The sequence below is a fragment of the Ammodytes marinus genome (assembly GCF_949987685.1).
Source record: "Ammodytes marinus genome assembly, chromosome: 1".
Taxonomy (NCBI): Eukaryota; Metazoa; Chordata; class Actinopteri; order Uranoscopiformes; family Ammodytidae; genus Ammodytes; species Ammodytes marinus.
Window position 1 is genome coordinate 24,479,758 of NC_137230.1, and position 24,575 is coordinate 24,504,332.

Sequence of the window (24,575 nt, forward strand, 5' to 3'; positions counted from 1 at the left end):
AATGTTGATATAAAAAAGGTCCAGAATTGGGATCAGAGGTCACATACATAGACTTCCTTGGAGGAAGACAGCTGCATTTCAGGTGAGAGGATGTTTTGTGTTTTTCATGTCAAATTCAAAATATTTTGCTTCTCAGTATTTTTCTTCTAGGCTTTTACACAATGGGTTTATAACAAAACACTTGTTACCCTCAGAAAGTGTGAAGGGTAAGCTATAGTTTAGATTGTTGTTAGCAAGCTAATTAGTTGTCAGATGGTTGTTGGCCTTGATGCTAGCAAGAAATTCAGGTTGGGGTTGGTCGTCAAATTTTTTGGGGGGTTGGTTGTCACATGTTATCTCAAGGCTGCAGCCAGAAAAGGAACCCAATAACGAAAGAAATTGTCAAGCTGTATCCTCACTGACACCCCAGAGAAGGAAAGAATAGAGCAGGAAAAGGCAGCTAGCAAGCAAAAGAAAAAAGGGCAACAAAATCAAAACAACCCAGTGCATCCCAAACTAGACCAGCTGCCCAGGCTACAGTAAGTTATGTAGGCCTATTTGTCAACTTGACAATGCAATTAAACTTTCAAATTTGGTTCTGCCTCATTGCCTTCTTTTTAAGATTTTTCCCATTAAGATAACATTGTGACAAACAACCCCATAGTGTGTGACAACCGACCCCTTGATGGGGTTGGTTGTCACAATGTGTCAGAGTGTCTTTGATGGTAAATTACTTCTTCATTACAATAAGTTGGAAAAAAAGAGAGACACACATTTCAAGCCAACACCTTAAGCTTCAATTTAATGTAGGAATGGCTATTGACAGATGTTTTGGTGATGAGCAATTCTCACTAGAGTAAAAAGTGTGCCTACTTACCCCGTTCTCCCCTACTACATAGGATCTCAGAATTCAATACACCTTCATATTCCCACCGGTGAAGTGGGCCTTTAAGGACTTTGCTTTGGCTGTGGGCTAAAACTGCTCTAGCGCACGGAAAACAAACGGGTTCATGTCCAATGCTCCTGGCATTATTTTAGTCACTGCAATTAGAAGTGGAAGAATTTGCACTAGGAAAAAAGTAAATGTCAGATGCATTTTCTCTTCAAACCATGGTCTGAGAAGTTAGAAAAGATATTGTCGGAGCCATAATGGGAATATGGAAATAATTAAATGGAAATAATAATTGATACAGCTATGATAAAGTTGAGTTGGTATTCTGTCTGGCTCCCCCTGTAGGCCAGGGTTATTATTGTATTCATTCACCTAATGAAGGGATTTAAATCACCTGGTTGTATGTGAAACAGATGAGAGTGAGACGGGGAAGCGGGACAGTTTTTTGACCGCAAATTGAACATCGCAAATTGAACATCGCAAATTGAATACCGCAAATGTTTGTTTCAGAGTTTAAGAAGAATACTTTTGTTTGAAGCTTTGCCTAATAAAGCACTTTTGTTTGAACTTCAATTCAGCGATTACTTCGTTTTGATTTTGGATTGCGCGTCATCTACCCCGCTCCTATAGTGGCTTACAATCTCTCACAAAAAGGCCACTATATCAAGTCAAAAAACTCCGCCAGGACGAAGAGAGGATAAACACCGCATCGGAAGGAAAGGCACACCGGAGCGGGCAGCTTGGACCGGTGTGTCAGGGCAACTGGTGATCAGGGTAGCTGGTGGCATTTGCAGATGTTTCGTAGGCGTGTCTAGTTAGGACCCCTTGTCTAAAAACCCGGAAATAAACCTATTCAAAACATCGTCTCTCTCTGGTCTCTCTTTGCATTCATTTATCGATTTATTTTAAAACATGATGCTATAAACCGTTTGCAGGATCATTACCTTTGGTCCCAAAGTACATAAACAATTTGTTGTCTTCTGCGCGGGGGGAAAGAAAACTAATTCGTGGCAGAGTCGAACCAGCGATCTCATCTACTCATTCATAATAAACTACACAGGCCGAATTTTACACGGTGCGCCACTAAGTCGGACGTAGTTGCACGGTGCTAGTATTGCGATAGGCAAATAATGAAGTATAAAAGTACAATTGTCAAATATGAGCAAATTGCAGAATAGTGTAGTACAAATAAACGGTCCAAAATGTAGGCTACAAGGTGTTTCTTTGACTAATCCTTGTCTGTTTGCATCTGTATATTTCTCCCATCTTTGACGGACATTATCTCAACATTAGGCCTAGTTATTTTCTTTTTCGATAACATTCACTTGTACACCTCAAATTCTTAGCACTATTCTGGAGTTTATTAGGCCTACAGAATAATTCTTTATGTTGTTAGTTGTATGATTTATGATACATTTATTCTGGAAATAGGCTACATGTAGCCTAGAAAATGCATGTATAAAGGCCTATAGCAAAGTTGAATATCCATTCAAACATTTCTGTAAAAATTGTAATACATAAAATCTATTTTTTTAATCTAAGTAATCAACTGGCAACGTTTTATGATGATCTATTATTTAGCCTACCCTTTTCACATGGTGTTTCAAATCAAAGTTCAAATATGCAATACAAGCTCTGTAGAGACGAGCATCACAAAAGAAAAGACAACAACAATGATCATTAAAACGAGATTTTATTGAACACAAGCAGTGCAGAAATAGTGTCAGTAAAAGAACAGTAGGCTACTCCCAGTGTGGTAGAACTTCCACAGACTGCACGCAGAAACTCAAGCACTCTAGATCCACTCCACAGTGTCCAGCAAAACGTCTGAATTAAACTCAAATATTAGACTTGTGTCTTATGCTTTCACCTCTCTCTGCACCTACCTCTACCTGGCTCACCTACAGTATCTCCTGCACATCATTTCCTACTAGCACCACTGTTTACGCTCACCTGTTCACTCACACAGACTAATAAATAGGCCTACAACAAAGCAAAATAACAGATACAGGCCTACATGAACCACACTGTCACTGTCATTACAAATATAGGCTACTCCTCAAACAAAAATACACACCTCAATGCGCACTACTGTCAGTAAGCAAACAGAAAGAATATCAACACTCCGTCGCGTCGTAGGCTATGCCTAACTGTCACCATATCTCGCTTCAACTATCGCTCTCCGAACCCCTTAAACCATATGATTAAAACCCACAAATGTGTAAAATAGCATCCTTTTAAGAAAGACTGCACGCCCCTGATCATTTGTTTTCTACACTTACCTAGTCTCTCAAAGCCAGACCAAACTACAGCAAGTAACAATAGCCTACTATCATTCAATCTTCATACTCGAATTTGACCATGTAGGCTAAAATCTACATTGGTTCTAAGCTGTGGTTCCGAGTAACACATTGTAGTGACGATGGAAATACCATCGTATTTCAGACGTTTTTCTAAGTGTAATCACAAATTAAACTGGTTCTATCACACTTAGCCACAGCTAACACAGCCAACCTCACGCTTAACTTGTGACACAAATATCTTACCCGTGGCTACATTTCACTAAAAAGCTGAATGGAAGAATAATCCCAGACCCTTCTCAAGTATATCCGAATATAGCGATATATGTCCAACTTTTTAAAACTGACGAGAACATCTTGTATTCAACCACACACAGCCTATCAATTTATTTACGTTTGCGTTATTTTCACAAGGCATCGACACAGTCACCTACACGCTCCTATAGCTGTCACCAGATAACCCAACAAATAAACCAGGAATAGTTCGTCTATGTCGCATTCATTTGTCGGTTTATTTTTAAAACATCATGATAAGCTTATTTCAGTCACATAACCAAAGTAGACAACATGAACAATAGGACGTATTCAGTACGAAATTATAATTACAAGAAAAGTATCCCGTGCGTGCCGATGTGCTGTCACAAATTAATCTGATCGCCACGATTTGCCCCAAAACCAACAACTGACTCCAAACTTCGTGCTGTTACGCACATGTGTGACATAAATCTTACCTCACACTGTTCCACTAACAAGCTGTAGGCTATGGAAGTCTAAATATTAAGTAGATCGGATATGTAGGCATAATCATTTCACGTTTGCGGGCATCGAGTCTGCTGTCACCAGTTGCCCTGATCTGGATGATTACATTTGCCCCCAACCAAAAAAGAAAAATAATTAGTATCTGTCAGATGCGAACCACCAACCTCATACCTATCTCGACTACTCAGTGTCAGCATTTTACCAGTACGCCACTAGTTTGGTGAACAACGTCTGTGCTAGTTTGTAATTATGACCATTTAAAAAAATAATAATAATAAAAAAAAAACTCATGTCAAATGAGCGAATTGCAGTTCTATGTCCACCTCGACTAACTAGCCTACGTAGGCTACAATAGCAAAATGCTGCTGTTTTCCTTATACATTGACAATAGTGTAATGTGATATCAGTCACATCATCAATAGGCTCCGAGTATTGAAAAACACATTAGTGATGATATGAAAACGGTATGAAACACGGTAGTACAGATCATTCACAAGTTAAACTGATATCACAGTAAACCCCAGCTAGCACACACCTCCACGCTTCAATGGTTACACACAAATAGCTTACCACAAACAACATTTCACTAAAAGCGTATGGACAAATACTCACCAATCCTTCTGAAGTAGGCTATGCCTAGGCCTAAATTTGAATAATAGCGTTAAATGTACAATTTAAAACTGACAATAAGGCATCGACAGTCTAGCTCCATATCCTCCCAAGCCTGTCACCACCAGATAATCCAACACATGAACCAGGACTAGGTCTCTATGTCGCATTCATTTGTCGGTTTATTTTAAAACATCATGATAAAAACAGTTTTCAGTCACATAGCCTACCCAAAGTATGCCATACGCACAGTAGGATGTATTCAGTAGCCTACGAAAGAAAAAAGAAAAGTCTACCACGCAACGCGTTAGTTTTCTGAATTTACTGTCCTCCGATTTTCAAACTGAGAGTCATACAATCTGGACGGGTTCCGAGTAATGTATAGTGATGAGTGGGAAACATAGGTGATGCATATTAAATACGATCGGTGGTATTTGTTGATGTGCTATCACGAACTAATCTGGTCGTGTCAGGGCAACTGGTGATCGGCCACCACAGCCAACAGCTGGCTCGAAGCTTCGTGCTGGTTACGCACACTGTGACACAAATCTTACCTCAAATTGTATATTCCACTCAAAGGCTATGGAAGTGTAAACCGATATTGAGTAGATTGGATTCTTACGGCCAACATGAACATATTAAACATTTGACGTTTACGGGTTTTTGATCAGGCATCTACGTAGCTACCGCCACCAGCTACCCTGATCACCAGCTGCCCTGACACACCGGTCGTGAGTAAATTAATAAGTTCATGAATGAACCCGTGCACTACGCTGACAACGTGATGTCGGGATGAATAAATAAGATGATTGCGGTGGTTAAAATGGAAAGATGAATTAAATTCCTGGCGATCTGTGGATGCAAGCAGTGTAAAGTGATACTGTGTCGCGCTGTATAAAAAGCATTAAAGGAACAGCGCACACTGCGCCCGTGACACACGTGCATAAAACAACAAACTTCATAATAAAGTGCGTAAATATGTCGGACATACCCGAGGCTGTGTCGGACATACCCAAGACTGCTGCTTACGCAGAAGCATTGTTAAAAGCCCTCAAAGCATCGCGCAGAGGGAAACTGGGATCATGCACAAGAAAAATGAATGAAATAAAAGCATTGCTTGTGGAAGGTGGAAATGTGGATATTGTGGAGGAAAGTGTGGAAACATTTAATCAAGCTGTCAATGATTTCAAAACTGTTCATCATTCTGTGCAAAGGCTCCTATCAGAGGAGGAGAGAGAGGAGGATCATGTGGACTGGTATGAGCCACGAATAACAAATTTCCAATATTTTGAGAAAGAGGTTGAAGTGTGGAAAAGTGAACAAATGGCTCAATCAATAATCAATCCGCTTGACAGCATTTCTAATGTGTCTCAAAAATCAAATGGATCAAAGGCTCAATCCTCAGTGTCATCTGCATGTAAAAGAGCAGCTGCTGAGAAGGCCGCTCTGCTGGCCCGGTCCGCAGCATTAAAGGAAAAACACGCTCTAAAACGTCAAGAAGCTGAACTTAAAGCAAGATTGGAACAAATGGAGTTGGACACAGAAATTGCAGCATCAGCTGCTAAAATAAAAGTCCTGCAAATGGATATGGATGAGGAAACCCAACAGGATGCAATGAATGATTATATGGAAGCCAGCAACATAAAGACCATTGACTTTATGGATCCTGAAGTCTCACCAGTGGAGTTCATGAACATGGGTGCAATACCCAAAACGCCCCTCCATCACACTGTTGATACCTTCAGCCTTGGTAAAAATGTGCAGAACCAACCTAGCCCTCATACTCCCATAAAGCAATATAAGCCTTCAGGAGTACGCGTCACGGATCAATTAAGCCACAGCCATGAAACACATGATAACCTCAGCACGGTGATTAAAGGTCAAGGGAATATTGCTGACCTTATTATCACGCAGCAAAAGCTATCCTTGCTACCAGCTAGGGACATCACAGCGTTTGATGGTGACCCGTTACAATACCAAGTTTTTATAAAGGCATTTGAACATGTTATTGAAGATAAAACAAGTAGCAGTCAAGACAGGCTCTACTTTCTGGAGCAGTACACATTAGGCCAGCCCAGGAGCCTTGTGCGCAGCTGTCTCCACATGGACGCACATCATGGGTATGTTGAAGCTAAGCGGCTATTAAAGGAGCACTTTGGGGATGAAATTAAAATAACCAACGCCTATTTGGAAAAGGCTTTAAATTGGACATCAGTCAGAGCTGATGATGGGAAAGGGCTCCATGCCTATGCACTGTATCTAAGAGGATGCTGTAACGCTATGAGAAGCTTACAGTATATGGAAGAGCTCGATATGCCATCAAACCTAAGGTCAATCCTTTCCAAACTTCCCTACAAGCTTCGAGAAAGATGGCGAACGACTGCCTATGAAACTTTGCAGAGAACGAAAGCCAGAGCTAGATTCCATCACCTGGTGGAATTCATGGAAAGGCAGGCAAAAATACTCCTGGATCCACTGTTTGGGGATATACAAGACCGCAACCCCCCTAACAGGAGAATAGTTACAAAGAGCCAAGCAGTAATTCTCAAGTCACCAAAGAACAAAGGCAGCAGCTTTGCGACCATAGTGAGAACATCTAATGAAGAAGACAGCACTGTACCTTTGAATACTCCAGGTTGGACCTTTAAGCAACAGCCACAACGTATTAACACTGCTTCTTCATGCAATTTCTGCAAAGCCAAACATGCACTCGTCGACTGCCCAAAGTTTAAAGCCCATCCACACAAAGAAAAGGTTGACTTCCTGAAAATAAATGGCTATTGTTTTGGATGTCTGCTAAGAGGTCATATGAGCAAGAACTGCAGGAGACGGCTGACATGTGACAGGTGTCAAAAGACTCACCCAACTATACTGCATGTAGAATACATCGAAAACGCAAACAACATCAGCCATCAGCCTACCTCCAGCCCAGCTGAAAGATCAGTCAACAGTGCCCTTGTATCAGCAGGTGAAGCAACTGGGGCCGGTAGGGACCTTGCACTTGCCATTGTTCCCGTCAAAATCAAGGTTGATAAAGGGAACAAGTTCATCTCTACCTACGCTTTCCTTGACCCTGGCAGCTCAGCGTCATTCTGCACCGAGAGTCTAATGAGGCAGCTGAGTCCAAAGGCACGCAGAACAACGATTCTCCTAAGAACCATGGGTCAGGAAAAGCCTGTTAGGACCTACGAGATATCAGGATTGGAGATAAGTCACTTAGATGGTAGCACATATCTGGATCTACCAAAGGTTTACACACAGGCGAAGATTCCCGTCTCCAAAGAAAATATACCCACCAAAAAAGATCTCGAAAGATGGCCTTACTTGAGCCGGATACAGCTGGACGAGATTGATGCCGATATCGAACTGCTGATTGGAATCGACGTTCCTAAGGCAATGGAACCCTGGGAAATAATAAATAGCAAAGGCAATGGACCATATGCAGTCAAGACACTGTTTGGATGGGTGGTAAATGGTCCACTCTCTTCTTGTCCTGCTGTGGAACCTGGACCCAGTGTGGTGACAGCCAATCGGATATCGGTCTCCAATCTCAAGGATCTTCTCCTTAAGCAGTATAACCACGACTTCTGCGAAAAGGAGTATGATGAAAAGGAAGAAACATCAGATGAGGATAAAAGGTTCATGACAATGGCACGTAATTCCTTTGTTCTCAAAAATGGACACTACCAGCTGCCTTTACCCTTTCGCAACACAGACACAGTTATGCCAGACAACTATGCATTGGCCCAACAACGCACTCTAAATCTCCTCAGGAAGTTTAAGAGAGATGCCGGATATGCCATGGAGTATAAAAGATTCATGACTGATGTGCTTGAAAAGGGTTATGCAGAAAAGGTGCCTCTGGAACAGCTTCATCGCAAGGATGGTCAGGTATGGCACATACCACACCATGGTGTTTACCATCAACAGAAGGGTAAACTTAGAGTTGTGTTCGATTGTGCTGCTTCGTTTAAAGGCACCTCTCTAAACCAAGTACTCCTCCAAGGGCCCAATCTAACAAACACCCTCCTAGGAGTCCTCCTCCGGTTCCGCCAAGAACAGATTGCCTTCATGGCTGACATTGAATCAATGTTCTACCGAGTGCAAGTCCAAGAACATCACAGGGACTTCCTCAGATTTCTATGGTGGCCAGGAGGAGACACCAACAAACCCTTGGAGTCCTACAGGATGAATGTCCACCTTTTTGGTGCTGTGTCTTCCCCTAGCATTGCTAATTTCGCTTTAAGGCAAACTGCAGAAGACAACAGCCACAGGTACGACAAAGAAGTAACTCAGACAATCAGGAACAACTTCTATGTTGACGACTGCCTCATGTCTACAGCCACAGGCGAAGAAGCTATCAAGCTTATCAGTGACCTCAGAGAGGCATGTGCACAAGGCGGCTTCTCATTGACCAAATGGGTCAGTAATAGCCGTGAAGTACTGGCAAGTATTCCAGAACATCACAAAGCCAAGCAATTTAAGGAACTGGACTTGGACAAGGAGACATTACCCATTGAAAGGGCTCTTGGGATTGAATGGAACACCGAAAGTGACTCTTTCGCCATCAAGGTTGCCATCAAGGTTAGAGCTCTTACCAGAAGAGGCATCCTTTCAATGGTTAGCTCAATCTATGATCCGTTAGGGTTCCTTTCTCCATTCACCCTGAAAGCAAAACAAATTCTCCAAGGACTCTGCAAAGTAAAGTCTGGATGGGACCAAATTATCCCAGAAGACTTCTCCAACCTATGGCAGAGATGGATCACAGAACTGGAGCAGCTCAGCAGATTTCAGGTGGATAGGCGCATGAAGCCTGAGGATTTCGGCCCTATTAGGACTGCACAGCTTCATCATTTCAGTGATGCAAGTGAACTAGGTTACGGCACTGTCAGCTACCTCAGGTTCACCAACACAGCAGGAAGGATCCACGTTGTATTCGTGTTGGGAAAGTCAAGAGTAACTCCTCTCAAACAGATTACGATACCCAGGCTGGAGCTGACTGCAGCAACGCTTGCAGTGAGAATGGATCGGATGCTGAAGAGGGAGCTACAACAGGACCTCGAGGACTCTGTTTTCTGGACGGATAGCACAGCGGTATTGGGATATATCCACAACAAAAGAAGAAGATATCATACCTTTGTTGCCAACAGAGTTTCGTTGATCTGTGAACTATCCCAAGACAAACAATGGAGACATGTTAACTCTAAGGACAACCCAGCCGACGACGCTTCACGTGGGTTGAACATAGAGCCATTCTTGAAGTCGGTAAGATGGCTGAAGGGACCTCAGTTTCTAGAGAAGGAGGAAACTGATTGGCCTGAAATCCCAGAGAGACTAGGACAACTCCCTCCAGACGATCCCGAGGTCAAAAAGGAAGTCTCTGTAAACATTGTTAGTGTGGACACTAATCCAACCAGCATGTTGATTGAGTATTACTCATCATGGAACAGACTGAAACGAGGGATTGCATGGATGTTAAGGATACGGGCACTTCTCATTCTATTTCGTGACCGGAGCCCAGAGTTGACCAAATTCAAGTCCTTGAAAGAAAAGATGAAGCATCTTAAGATGGAAGCTAGAGCACAGGAGCTGTCTGTGGAAGACATCAGAGAAGCGGAAAAATCCATCATTCGCTTCGAGCAAAGACGCTTCCTACCTCAGGAGTTTGCTCACTTGGAGAAAAGTATGCAAGTGAAAGCAAGCAGCTCCATTTGTAAACTGAATCCAACTCTGGATGAGGGCATGTTGAGAGTGGGAGGGCGGATAAGCAGATTGGCAATGCCGCTAGAGATGAAGAATCCAATTATCCTGCCCAAAGGTTCTCGCATATCCATGCTAGTCCTACTCGACATTCATCAGAGAGTTGGGCACTCTGGAAGAAGTCATATGCTCTCCACACTGAACCAAAGATATTGGTTGCCTAGCGCCAACTCCTCCGCCAGAAAGATCATCAAGAGCTGTGTCTTCTGCCGGCGGATGCAAGCAGCAGCTGGAGAGCAGAAAATGGCCGATCTTCCGAAGGATCGTGTATCTCCAGACCTCCCACCCTTTACGCATGTTGGGATTGACTATTTTGGACCCATAAATGTAAAGCGTGGCCGGGCACATGTGAAACGCTGGGGAGTGATCTTCACTTGCCTGGTGAGCCGGGCTGTGCATTTGGAAGTAGCAGATTACTTGGACACAGACTCGTGCATTAATGCGCTGCGCAGGTTCATATGCCGCAGAGGACCAGTCACCAGCATACGCACAGACAATGGGACCAACTTTGTTGGAGCGCAGAAAGAGCTGCAGAAATCTCTTAAGGAAATGTGTCACCACAGGATTCAAAATGCATTGCTGAAAGAGGGAGTACAATGGACATTCAACCCCCCATTTGGAGCCCACTTCGGTGGAGTTTGGGAAAGGCTGATTAAGCCGGTGAAGAAGATTCTGCATTCTGTCCTAAAGGAGCAAGTGTTGGATGATGAGACTCTGCAGACTGCTTTGTGTGAGGTTGAGTCTATCATGAACGACAGACCGCTAACAACAGTATCCAGTGATCCTAATGATCTGGAACCCCTCACCCCAAACCACCTCCTTCAGCTGAAGGCCAAACCAGTTATGCCACCGGGACTATCTAAGAAGGACGATCTGTATTCTCGGCGGAGATGGAAACAGGCACAGTACCTCGCTGACCTCTTTTGGAAAAGATGGGTAAGAGAGTATCTCCCCATCATGCAGCAGCGAAGTAAATGGCACAGTCCTAAGCGGAACCTTCGCCCTGATGATCTGGTCATCATAGTCGACGACACAGCACCAAGGAGCTCTTGGCTCATGGGCCGTGTGGTGAAGGCACTGCCTGGGCCAGGAGGGCTTGTTCGGAGCGTCATAGTGAAAACCAAGAGTAGCATCCTGCAGAGACCTATTGACAAGCTCTGCCTGCTCCTGGAAGCAGGATATTGAATGTGAAGGAGTCGTGGCTGTTAACAGAAACACACACACACCTGCACACAGGCACACATTCCCCCCAAAAGATTCTCATTTCCCATACATCTCCTTGACTTTTGAACTCCTCATTCCCCATGGATTACCTTTTTCTGAGGATTACTTTTGTTCCAAGGATTACCTTTTTCCTAAAGGATTACCTTTTTTCCAAGGATTGGATTATAATGAACTATGGTTTATAAGGAATTATTATCTATGGACACTGATGAGACTGTGAAATATGGCATGTTTGTCAATTTATGAAATTGTTTGCTTTTGGCTCCTTATTTTATTTTATTGATTAATTGTCTTGCTACCACGTCAACAATTAGGGGCCGGTATGTCGGAGCCATAATGGGAATATGGAAATAATTAAATGGAAATAATAATTGATACAGCTATGATAAAGTTGAGTTGGTATTCTGTCTGGCTCCCCCTGTAGGCCAGGGTTATTATTGTATTCATTCACCTAATGAAGGGATTTAAATCACCTGGTTGTATGTGAAACAGATGAGAGTGAGACGGGGAAGCGGGACAGTTTTTTGACCGCAAATTGAACATCGCAAATTGAACATCGCAAATTGAACATCGCAAATTGAACATCGCAAATTGAATACCGCAAATGTTTGTTTCAGAGTTTAAGAAGAATACTTTTGTTTGAAGCTTTGCCTAATAAAGCACTTTTGTTTGAACTTCAATTCAGCGATTACTTCGTTTTGATTTTGGATTGCGCGTCATCTACCCCGCTCCTATAGTGGCTTACAATCTCTCACAAAAAGGCCACTATAGATATCATTTACTAAAATAGAACTCTAACAGTTGTTGTACCGCCACAGAGATAATACTGTTTTAATGTGGACTTACTTTTTGCAGATGTTAGTTCATGCAACTTTTCAGTTTTCAAATTAGCCATTTGAATGACAAAAATGTAAATTCATGTTTTTTCAGTGGAATATAGTACACAATAAAATGCTAAATAATATTCTGGAAAAATTAGAACTATTACACTCTTGCTGTCTACTATGACTTCAAAGTGATAATAAAATAGTTGCCATGCCATCTTACAAATCTGTATATGAGCAGCCTAGCAATACTGACGCACTGACACTGAAGCAATGGCAGATACAGACCCGCCGCAAGCGCTCCTTAATGAAGTGCAGCTCCTCTCTGGAGTGAACGGAGAGCAGGTAGGCTCCCATCATCTGACAGGCAAGAGAGACGGCGTCCCAGTCAAAGGGCTGCTTGGCCAGTAGGTATTCAGCCCCGCGGTAAAACACCCATGGCTCGCTCTCTGTGGGGGAGCCAGGGAGACATATTAAAATATATGCGTTGGTATAATGAATGAATGAATGAATAGACTGTTCTAATCGCTGACTAATGTTTGCTGTTTCATTTCCAATTATGTTAGTCCACACACTCTTGGCTAACACAGTAGAAACACAGAAATATGGAAACATGGAAGAATTTTCCGATTTGTTTCTTTGGGTTTTTAGGCTTTTATATATTTCCATGGTTACAAAGCTACACACACACACACACACACGCTATTGAAGCCGTAATAAACTATGTCTAGTCTTTACAATCTCTACAGCACACAAGAACTTCAACACGTAAGAGGGAATACTTAAGAAATGGAAAAGCAAGGTGCTGTTTGAGCCAGAAAACACAAATCTAGCATGGAATTAGGTTCATTTAAAGTGTGAGAGGTTTTGGTCGTATGAAGATTCATTGGTCGGTCAGGATTCTCTGCCAAATGATGTGTTTTCAGTTTGCGGATAATAATAGAACTTAATTGTTAACTTGAAAGTATTTTCTCACACACAAACCCATTGCAAAATCGTTCATACTGCAATTCATTAATTACATAACATGTATATGATCATTTGTAAAACGATGATATGTACGTATATGCTTCTAAACTTTGTCGGCACTATGAAAGATTATAAATTATTAACTGCTCAAGAACAAGAGCAGAAAAGAAAATACTACTTACGCTCAGTGTACCAATACGGTTTCTTCAGTTTATCACCTGCAAAAAACAAATATATATAGAGTTTGGTAAGTAATACAGAACTGATGTGTGTGTGCGTAGTATGTCAGTCTAGAGAGTGGTTGTGTGAGCAGTGTTTACCTCTGGACAGTTTGCAGATCCACTCGTGTTTGGTGTCACAGGGTCGTGGCATGAGAGTGTTGGTCAAGTCACTGTAAACGGCACAGTCCCTCCTGTCATCCTCCTCGTTCTTATCTTCTATGAAGGAAGTCACCACCTGCACAGATACACACAAAGCCATAATGGATACATGCCCCCTGAATATTACCTTTGTGGTACATGAAGATCTCTATGTACTTACAGGAGAACCATCAGACCACTCCCAGGCTCCGAGGTGTTCTGGATCTCTCTTGTTCAAACCCACCCAGAACCAGCGGCCCTCTGTTCTAAAAGAAAAAAGGAGTATAACAAAAAACATACTGCAACACTTAACCAGCACACAATATACTGTATGTCTTCTCATGACCAGGCTCCTGGAATTATATGCTTGACAACTTATTATGGCTTATACACTGCTATTTTTGGACTTTCCCAAATGCCTGGTTCAATGTTTTTGTCTAGATTGTACAGATTATATTCCTGTATTTATTATTGTGTGCTGTGTATGAAGCCCCATTTTATGGGGTGCGTGTATGTGTGTGTGTGTGTGTGTGTGTGTGTGTGTGTGTGTGTGTGTGTGTGTGTGTGCTGTACAAATAACAAAATATTGTCAATAAAAAAAGCCCTGCTCAAACACTAATATCATCACACCGCTCAAACATAACTCTCACTTGAATCTAAAAAATTATAAATGATTGTAGCACATCCACATCATTCACAGTTGTAATTAAGAAGCTTGATATCTCCAAATATATTACTAGTTTAGGATGTGTCTTTTTACTGGAGATGTTTACCCTGTAGAAAAGTAATCTGTAGACAGATTATAAAACAATCCCAAACCACGCTGCACTTCAAAAGCCAGTTATTAAATCCTGTCCTCGCTGCTCTGTGCACATTCAGTATAACCTCAAAACACCACACCCCAACTGAAGCATTTTTCAGTTCCCATGACATTCCTGCACTGACAAGGCCCACTGGGCTGTACCAACCCTTCAAACATGGTACTGAGGAGCTGCTTAACAAACACCTGCTCCTCATAGTGGTGGAAACTGGCCAGCTGAGCCCCAAGGGCCTGGCAGAAGAAGTCAGCTTCCACCCACGAACGCTTCATCAGGACTTTCTCATCGTGGAACACCTAGGAGAGCAAAACATTATAGTCAGCAGAGAATTACTGGTTAAATGGACAAACAAACACAGTCAGTAAGGCTGTGAAGGTCCAAAGTTACAGTTTGTTTTTTTTCTTTATATTTTCATTAGTGCTGTCAGTTAAACGCGATATTAACGGCGTTAACGCAAACCCATTTTAACGGCGTCAATTTTTTTATCGCGCGATTAACGCTCGTCATGTCCTAGGAGACGTTGTGGTTTTTTCACAAGCTGTTGAATCAACTAGTAATGTTTTAACAACTGAAACACCACAAACTATACATATGGCTCGCAGTTAAGTTACTGTCAATTCAAACGGAACATGTCCTACAGCGTAATTTCACATTAAAATCATTTAACTGGCAAAACGGCGAAACGTCAAGTCAATTCTGACTTTTATTTTGAAGCAGAAACCGGAACCTAGCACTTCCTAGCTCAGTTACGCGACCGTCACTAGTCTTCCGTGTGTGACTCTGAGACCCATGCTCTGAGTCTACACGGAAAAGAACAGAAAAGAAAGCTTTTCATTTGCAGAAGTCTAACTTATAACCCTGCGCGCACACCAAAACTTCCATGAATGTTAGTGGCAGCCACCAGTCATTCATTTTCACTTTAATTTTCGCTACGAAGGGAGACTGAAGCCTCGGCTGCAGCAGCGCCATGGCAACCACCTGTGTGTCCACTCAACACAGTCTGAAATAAGTTGTGGATGAAAGACTCCCAAAACATTTAGGCAGCAACCAGTCTAATGTAGCCTTAATACTAATTTGTTTTATATACCCTATGTTGTTTTATGGTTTGGTTTTTAAATAAAAAAAGAAGTTCCAATATGTTTGTGAATGCTGTTCAAGGGGTAGGGTGCAGGGGGGGGGGGGGGGGGTCAATAGGCTATTGTTATTTGCACTGAATTGCAAATTATGATATTTTAGAAGAAATATTGTATCATTGTAATTCAGTGTATTTCTTCTTAAATATCATAATTAGAATGGGTGTGATAAGAGCATTAAAATGAGAAAATATAATGGGACAAAAAGAAGTCAAGGGACATTCAGGCTAGAATAAATAAAAATGCGATTAATCGCGATTAATCGCGAGTTAACTATGACATTAATGCGATTAATCGCGATTAAATATTTTAATCGCTTGACAGCACTAATTTTCATACATTTTCTGTGTGTTTGTTTCTTTGTTGTTGTGTTTGTCATTTCCTACGGTTTCTGGATCCATAAAGCAAGAATGACCATGAGTATGTAAACAAATTAAGATAGAAACGATTATACAGTATATATACAGGAGGCCGACATAAGGCCAGTAAAATTATAGCTGCAAAGTAGATACATTTTTTAGGCTGTTCTTTGGACATGACATCACAGTAGCTTTGTGGTTAATACTATCCCTAACCCCCCAACAAATGAGACAGGACAGGAAATGAACGGACAAATACAAAAGTTAAATATAGAGGTAAAGAGAGAAGACAAGTGAAAAGATGAATCATCAACATGAGTCAGCGAAGAGAGATCAGAGTAGAGCACAGAGAGAGAGAAATGAGAATGATCCGATTCCTACCTTAAAACAGTCGAGCAGCCCAGAGTGTGATTCCCACCCTGGAGGACAGGGGGCGTAGGCATCAATGTGGTGCTGCGACACCTGGACGTTGTGGTAACTGCTGATGCTCTGCTTGCACACTGACAAAGCCTTGTGGGACTTGCAGTCTTTCACCTCCCAGTGACCCAAAGCAGGGCCGCCTGACATAGCAACACAGCCACCAGAACTGACTAGAACAAAGGAGAAGTCGAAGGAGTTGAAAAAGAGGAGGAAATAACATGAAAGGATTCACATTCATCCAAACCCCTGAAAAAAATCAGTGTTCAACTTAGTAATAAATGTTTCCAGTTATAGCTACCTGGCTGGTGCTTGTTCCAGTTTGTGAAAGTGAGAGGCAGAGAAGAGCCATTGTTAGAAAGCCAGCGGTACTCCCCCATCTTGTCCTGGTCCATGAGGCCTATCCAGTAATACATGCTACTGTTGGCCCCACTCTCACTAAGCAAACTGTTGACGAATGCCTGCTCAAACCTGCCAGCATGTGGAAGAGGAGAGGAGAGGTGAGGAGAAAGCCTCCACTATGGCCACAAACTAAAAAACAACAGGTCAACACAGTGAATCATTTGCAAAAATAAACCACCTGTCTTCCACAGTAAGGACAGGGGCCTTACAGAAATATCCCAACCGTGCGTCTTCATAGCTCTGCTCATGGCTAGTTACCATGTAGCAGGAGTGGCCATGTCGCTTCCAGTGCTGCAATATAAAAAAACAAATCTTTGTTCTATTTTAAACTGCAACTTGTTGCAGAAGAACATCCTTAAACACCGTACCTTCAAAGATACTTCAAACTAATCGAATGTATCAATTGAAATGGCAATCCATTTAACAGTTGCAAAGATATTGTAGCAAAAACAAGGACAACCCAGGCGATAAACAAAGGTTAGTTAAGGTTCATCCTGTGTACAGTTAATGTCTGTACACAGTTGGATGGCAATTCATCCAATAGTTACTGAAAAGCACTTGCAAAATTTATATCTGTTGACATTTATGTCAGTTGTCAAAAACTCATTACTGCTTTTGTAATTGTTGAGAGCACAAGACAAATAACTTTAATGTTTAAGATATATCCATCTGGAGAAATGTGTTGGCCCAACCGTTAGACCAACCGAAAAACTGATCAACCAACACTACCATCCATCAAACCTTAGCATAACTAAAAATACATCTTTATATTTCTATAGGTAAAAGAATCATTACAGTTCCCTTTCCTTAGTACCATCATATTGGCACTGCTGTTGCAAAGCTCAAACCTTCCCCTCTCCTAAACTGCAGTGAAAGATATCCTATGTGTTGGTTTATATGTGTGCAATTATATGCAGGTTGGAGGTCAGGTTGTGAGGTAGGGGTGTTATGACAAGTGGTGTCAATTTCCCCCCCCCTTCCCCCTTCACCCTTGTATCCCATCTACCCCCATCCTCCCTACAACTGGGGTCCCGAGGCCTACACGAACACAAGACAACATGCAAAACTTTCTTTAAAAGAAGATTGACTGGTCACATTTGATACATTAAATTACACTACAAGAAACATTTCACATCAAAAGCTGCAACAGAGTTAAAAAGGAGACTCAAGTGTACCGAGACTGCCCGAACATGTCCAGTGATAAAGTTCCTTCAGGGCCATTTTTTGGCCTTATGATCCGGGGCTATGAAGTAACCAGATGACTCAGGAGTCTGATATTCTTGTAAACAGAGTCAAGGAGAGACATGAATGCCAGACAATACGTCAGTCGTCGACTGAATCAGTTTATTGTGTGCCTCTGAGCGGGCAACTCGCTCAGACGTTGCTCAGCAGCCGGCGTGTGGCTCTGCCTGGTGCATGTCCTGATCTGTATGGAACTATTGTAATACTGGAAAGCCCATAATCTGCCTCTCTAAGTTCAAAATAAGTCACTTAAATTTGGTCAGAAATATCACTTTTTCCTTTCCCCAAAGACTAACATGATCAAAGGAAAGAAAATAAGTTTACCACTTCGAAAAATCTGATGTTCCTGCAATTGATTTGGTTTACCTGAGGCCATTTTCACTAAACGTAAGTAAGGCTTTTTTCTTTTTTAAGTAACAAGTGACATCAGCACTTTTTACTGTGCATCTTAGTTTAGCTTTTTGTTAACTAGAGTTGTGCCACATTATCAGTAAATTAAGAAGATTAGAAGTGTTTAGTGTGGGGCAAAGGTAAAGCAACGGGGCAAAGCAGCACCACTGCATGACAAGGTTTCCTTGTCTCATTCGAAGACATTAAAGGTAGCGAGTGCACGTTGGCCTGGATGTGTGTGTGTTTAGGTACCCACCTCAGGACAACCCTCATCCCACGTTCCAGGTTGACCAAAGGGATTCTGGCTCTCCTTTCTACAAACAGCAGGCAGGCGCTCATCACATGATGCCAAAAGCCAGTTTCCCTCCTGTGAAAGAAGGAGGTCAGCACTTTACAATCACATTTGATTCAAGTTGTTTGATTATTCTGACCAAGAAGTGATATGGTGCTTTTTTTGTCTTGAATCAAAGTTAATTGAATATGTTTTGGGTTTTGAACTGTTCGACATTTGAAGACATAAAGTTATGCTCTAGAAAGTGTAATGGGCACATTGACGACAACATTTTTGATGATGACTCAAGAGAATATTAGGTAGATTTATCAATAATGAAAGGAACCCTTAGTTGCAGCCATATAGGGAATATTTCCCTTTAATTTACTCAATTAAGAGGTTACACTCAATATCTATAATTGAGCTTCAACTGAGGTTTTTTTAATACATAAATTATCAACACAGGATTTCCTACCTTTGTGTCTACTTTAGCACAGAGCGCTGCATCCGTCAGGTTGTGAGGAGGGTTGTACTGGTGCCACAGAGTGAGAGTAACAGGTGAGCCATCAGACCACTCTACAGTAGGAGACGATTCCCGTTTCCAAAGACCGATCCACACCTCCACACTGTCCCCAGAAACTGTGGGACATAAGTATGCGAATGCACGCAAAACAAAGCATTGTTAAGTATCCCCAGCGCCTACAACAAGCAGAACTTTGCATGTGTCTGTATTGCATGATGCTCCTTACAGTTAGCCAGGAGGTTGAGCAGCATTTCCACCTCAGACAGGGAGTGGAGGCTGGTTAGGTTTGCCCCCTGAGAGCCACAGGCCCTAGAAGACTCCACCCAGCTCCCCACTTCTGTTTCTGGTAGCAGCCAGTAGCAGAAACCATTATGAGGCCACCAGCCATTAGCACACTCTGTAGGGATATACTGCCAGTTCTCTGCAAGAGGAAGAAGGATAGGAGAATCAGGAGAGGGGCTCTAGACTGTCACCATTTTTTTGAGAGAGTGTGAGTTAAAATTTCAGGTAATCGCATCTGCGTGAGTGCACAATGTTTAGTAGGCGGTTTTGGTGACCCTCCGCCTTGTGTACCTGGTTAGCCCTTGTGGTCTCTCTGTACCTGCACTAAACATCAGCTACATACATGTGTAAGACCCACTGATAATGAGAAGTGCAAAATGGTCCACTTTGCAATCCAGTTACCATGTTCCAAAGATGAAGCGGTCAATATAGGATTTATTTAAAATAACTAAATGATGAGAGAGAGGAGGCAGGTGAAGAGGTAGAGCCAAAGAAGGTCCCGACTCAGACACAAGTCAGTGTTTCCGATAGTGAAAAATTTCTCTGGCGGCCCGCCACAGCCTTTCAGTAACACTTACTACTATACTGCAACCTAAGCTTATCTACATCTGTCATTATGGCTGACTAAAGTAACTTGACTATCGCTAATGGCTGCGGCAACATGCTGCTCTCAAATCAAATCACGACTGACCAGAATAACACATTTGTACAATGCAGATTCACAGCAGACATTGTTTTGGTCTAGCCACCAACAGAGCAATTTAGAGTGGGGGTCAAGAGTTTCCTGCCCATGTGCAGTGCAGCTGTGGAGGCCGAGGGCTAAAATGGCTGAAAAGGCTTCTCGCACATTTTTCACTACCTGATAAACTATCCCTGTCACAGTGTAGGGCATCCCTGAAGATGAATAGAACTGAGAGAAGCAATCTGCATGCAAGGTGTTCATGTGCACACATGCTCTCACCTAGCGGCTCTGTTTTTTTTCGGGTGTTGTTAGGCGTCTTCTTACAGATGTAAGGCAGAGCCGACTCACAGGAAAGACTCTGCCAGTGACCCTCGTAGGCGGAGTTGTAAACTCCACACTGTTGGTTGTCCTGCAGCGGGCTGGCTGGCAGAGCTGGTGGGAGCACAATGATGTAAGCAGTTTAGTCTCATGTTTTATTAATAAATATAAGTAAACATTATAAAACTATATAATAATAATAATAATAATAATAATAATAATAATAATAATAATAATAATAATAATAATAATAATAATAATAAATTCATTAATTTCCTTAAGATATTTCTTTTTCATCAGATTTCATTAAACCCCAAAATTTACAAAAGTATTGATATGCTAACCATTCTCTTTGCAACAAACTGATAGCGCATTTAACGAAATTAACAAAATACAGAAATTACCATAAAACTTTGTTATTTTACTAAATAAAGGTATATTCAATGTCTTATGTGTTCAATGGGAAATGGAAATATGCATTTTGTATATTCTTGTTCTAGTCATCAAGTTTAAGATGTAATTGTATGTAATGCCATCACATACATCAAATAAATACTGTAGTATCTCTACTGATTGAGATCACGTATCTTATTAAATTACATAAAGTGTATCGAATTGCCAGCTGAGAATAACTTAAATGCTTTGCATGTGAATTCATTGTTCTAAATATTAATAAAAGCAACAAATGATCAGTACCTGTCGTGAAATTGACCAAAGATAGAGGTGCCCCATCAGACCACTGCCACCCCCGCCCATCCTTCAGGTGGTTCAGCCCGATCCACACCATCGCTCCAACACTTTCCAGTCGATCTACGCGATATAAACACAAGAATGTGGAAAGGAACAGTTGTTACAAATTGCATCTGAATTCAGTGGGAACTAGGTAACTGGTAAACTATCAGTGCATTTTCTATTCCATAGCTTTATGTTCCCTGTGTGTGTGTTTTCTAGCGGATGCCTACCTCTGATGTACCTGTGCTCGGCCAGGTTGGTGATACTGAGCAGACTTCCACCTTGTGCCTGGCAGGTGGACAGGGCCTGACTCCAGGTGAGGATGGTGTACAGGTTGAACTGGTAACACGCTTGCAGCTCCTGGTTTGACTCCCAGAAATGCTCACAGCTGAAATCTATGAATAAAGCAAAGGGCACTATGAAGCTGATAAGGACCATGGACCTCGCTTTATGCATGGAGACTATAAACTATATATAAAAGACATGGACACAGTATGGTTTTGAAGTGTCGACACACTTCACACTTATTTTTTTCAAGTTCCTTTTATTCTTCAATCTGGTGTGTCTGTGCGTCTATTTTTTTTTACCTTGCACTGGACAGAAGCCCCATCTTTCGGCCTCATCGTAGCGAGTGGTGGTAGCGCACCACTGAAGGTGGTCCTCACGCCCCTCAGTCGTGCACTCCGAGAACCATTTGTTGTTATATTTAAAGGGCAAAGCGCAGGGCATGCCGTGTGCATTTCCCAACAAAGTGTGGATATCTGTGAAAAAGACACACAAAAAGTTTTTAATTTTTTCAATGTTTTAAAATGACAAATATCCTGTGCAGAGTGGACAAGTCAGCCAGTGACTAAGATGTGTAGGCAGAGTTTTGCCAGAATTAAAGCAACATGCAGGATATTCTCTTAAGTCTTTACCTTCATATGGATGTGAGCAGGGCCCCTCTCTGGGGGTGTTGTACCTTTTCCACTCATGGTAGGAGTTTTTCTTCACCACCACCAGACGTCCTGCAACAGCCACCTTCCACTGTGACGCCCCGTACAGCATGTTTCCGTTGCAGCGCCACCACAGTCCGGGGAGGGCGGTGTCACACTCGAACGTTCCGAGGGGCTGTGTGGTGTCCGAGACGTTGAGGCCCAGGCACATGCTGGTGCCCAGATTGAAGAGGCGATGTCTGGAGACCCACTTCCACAGCATGCGGCGCGTGGGTCGCTCGCAGTCCTCAAGCACCAGGTTGGAGCGGTCCGCCGTGACGCAGCGTTTCAGAGGCCCACTCTCCAGGATGAACAGGCCCTTTTCTGCAACGGGGATGGATGAGAGAGAAGAAGTTAAGTTTAGTTGAGTTAAGTTACTTTATTTGTCAATTGTCATTTAAATTTGTCTTTTTGCTTCTGAAGACACCACACTCTAGAGGGGGTCTTCACGCAGGGTCAGCCATAGTACAGCGCCCCTGGAAAAGTTTGGGGTTAAGAGCCTTGATCAAGAACACAATGTTAGAGATGCTGGGCACCGTAGACGTAATACGAGCCACCACTAGATTTACAAGTTAAACCCTCCTGTCCGGTGCCGGGGAAACCTATCCAGTGACCTCATGGTTACTGGTCGGCCCTTCTTTCCTCTAGGCCTTCGTACCACCCTAGCTACGGGGACAAAGACAGGTATGAGGAGAAGATGTGTGAGAGACATGGCCTAGGCTGTGTCAGGAATGGATGAGAATGTGTGACATAGAGGGGATGATGGATGGGTTTGTCTAGTATTTCTCCACAAGAATGGAGCAGTATTCAGGCTAGATGAAGGCCAGGGGGAACGTTCAGTCATCCAAAAACAATAAAGGTCTTTGTGTAACTGGATGCTTCAACAAAACAGAGGATGTACACGGATTGGAATATATACAAAAGGCAGTGATGAAATGATATCTAACCTCATGTTACTTTTGCACTCAGTCTGGAGATGAAAAACAGACTACATCTAAATTAAATGTTCATATTGCTTGGGTTGGAAAAGAATGTTTTCAAAAGGCGTTGGCATTGCACATTTGGTCTGAGATGAGCTTTTGAAGGTCCCTGTGACCAAAACGGTTGCATGTGAGGGTGTAATTTCATCCGGATATCCTTCCTCTGTATTTATACTAGAATGGACAATTTATAATAACACTATGATCCACACACAACATAAGATTATGTGGTGATAATAATGGAGAGATATACTGTCTAACTCAAATAGGAGTGCTGCAAGGAATCTTTTTCATGGTTTTTGTTTTGTCAATAAATTATTTTAGTATATCAAAAAAACGAATTTCTTAAAATATCTCAGCACAACACACACATTCAAGCCCCAAAAGTATTCAATTTTCAATGACACTCACTTTAAATTGTCAAGTTTGATATCAGCTGGAGTAATGTTTTAAAACAAAAAGAGAAAATCTGCATGCATGTCAGCATAGATAAGAGCTAGAACCCGGGAAAAAATATATTTTTTGGATTGTCCATTGAGGGAAAAAAAGAAACAATCATGAACTGGCACTTTCAGCTTCTTAAGAGGGTCTGTTATATCCTATAGGTCACTATTGGTAATGTTAGCCAGTTCTGCAGCAGTTGGGGCTCAAACTGTGGTCCATCTTCATTTCCACCAAGGGACATGAAGATAGTTCAGGTGGGTCCCTAAGAAACTGGGGGGATAGTTTAAGTGCAATCACCTCACAAAAAACTGCCTGTCAGCACAATAAGAACATGTTGTAATGATTGTTTAGCTCTCCACATTCAACTAGCCTATTCAGAACAGTTATATAATTATCTACCACGTTCAAATAACTAAATCCTTCCAACAGAAGCAGCCTACCTTGTACCATAGTGCTGTTTTATTTTGCAGGAGCACAATATCAATAAATACGAAAAGAAGCAGCTGTTGCCAGATGTGTGAGCTTACTGTGAAACTCCACGAGCTGGTTTTTCTCCAGGACCTCATCGTCTTCCTCCGTGACACACACGCAGCTTTTCGCCAGCAACACTGTTGCACAAATAGTCGCCACAACAGTCACGGAGCCGATGAAACGAAACAACCGGATGAACATTTCGACGGTGGGACGCGATAATGTTGAATTGCAGATGTCCGCTCATTCCGAGGGCCGCTGGTCAGAGAGAGAGAGCGTTTTCAAGACTCGTTGTTTTTCCCCTCATAGAAAACTTTGGCCGGGCGAAGTTTTTCAGCGGGGGACCAGCGACGTCACGTCTGACGGAGGAGCTGCTGCTCTCCGCTCTGGAAGCTGCATTCCAACCGCTCCGGACTGTTTTCACTTGGGACCGAGTTATACAAAATAAAAATAAACTATTTA

The 24,575-nt window shown here is 42.3% G+C and overlaps 1 protein-coding gene across 2 annotated transcripts in view; it reads right to left on the bottom strand.

The window, feature by feature from the left end:
- The window catches only part of pla2r1 (phospholipase A2 receptor 1), a 36,984-nt gene extending 12,575 nt beyond the window's left edge, over positions 1 to 24,409 (bottom strand). The window contains exons 1-17 of one of the 2 annotated variants that reach the window (XM_080026840.1): positions 24,170 to 24,409; positions 22,162 to 22,542; positions 21,832 to 22,005; positions 21,475 to 21,639; positions 21,209 to 21,322; positions 20,474 to 20,626; positions 19,457 to 19,651; positions 19,183 to 19,346; positions 18,693 to 18,803; positions 16,983 to 17,095; positions 16,704 to 16,873; positions 16,367 to 16,575; positions 14,644 to 14,789; positions 13,857 to 13,941; positions 13,637 to 13,772; positions 13,499 to 13,534; positions 12,636 to 12,796 (exon numbers count right to left, since the gene is read on the bottom strand). In XM_080026840.1, coding sequence (XP_079882966.1) covers positions 12,636 to 12,796; positions 13,499 to 13,534; positions 13,637 to 13,772; positions 13,857 to 13,941; positions 14,644 to 14,789; positions 16,367 to 16,575; positions 16,704 to 16,873; positions 16,983 to 17,095; positions 18,693 to 18,803; positions 19,183 to 19,346; positions 19,457 to 19,651; positions 20,474 to 20,626; positions 21,209 to 21,322; positions 21,475 to 21,639; positions 21,832 to 22,005; positions 22,162 to 22,542; positions 24,170 to 24,314 — 2,658 coding nt within the window. In that variant the 5' untranslated portion in view covers positions 24,315 to 24,409. Of the gene's footprint in view, positions 1 to 12,635; positions 12,797 to 13,498; positions 13,535 to 13,636; positions 13,773 to 13,856; positions 13,942 to 14,643; positions 14,790 to 16,366; positions 16,576 to 16,703; positions 16,874 to 16,982; positions 17,096 to 18,692; positions 18,804 to 19,182; positions 19,347 to 19,456; positions 19,652 to 20,473; positions 20,627 to 21,208; positions 21,323 to 21,474; positions 21,640 to 21,831; positions 22,006 to 22,161; positions 22,543 to 24,169 lie in introns of those variants that run through there. The other variant, XM_080026841.1, reaches the window with a different exon arrangement.
- Positions 24,410 to 24,575: the final 166 nt, after the last annotated feature.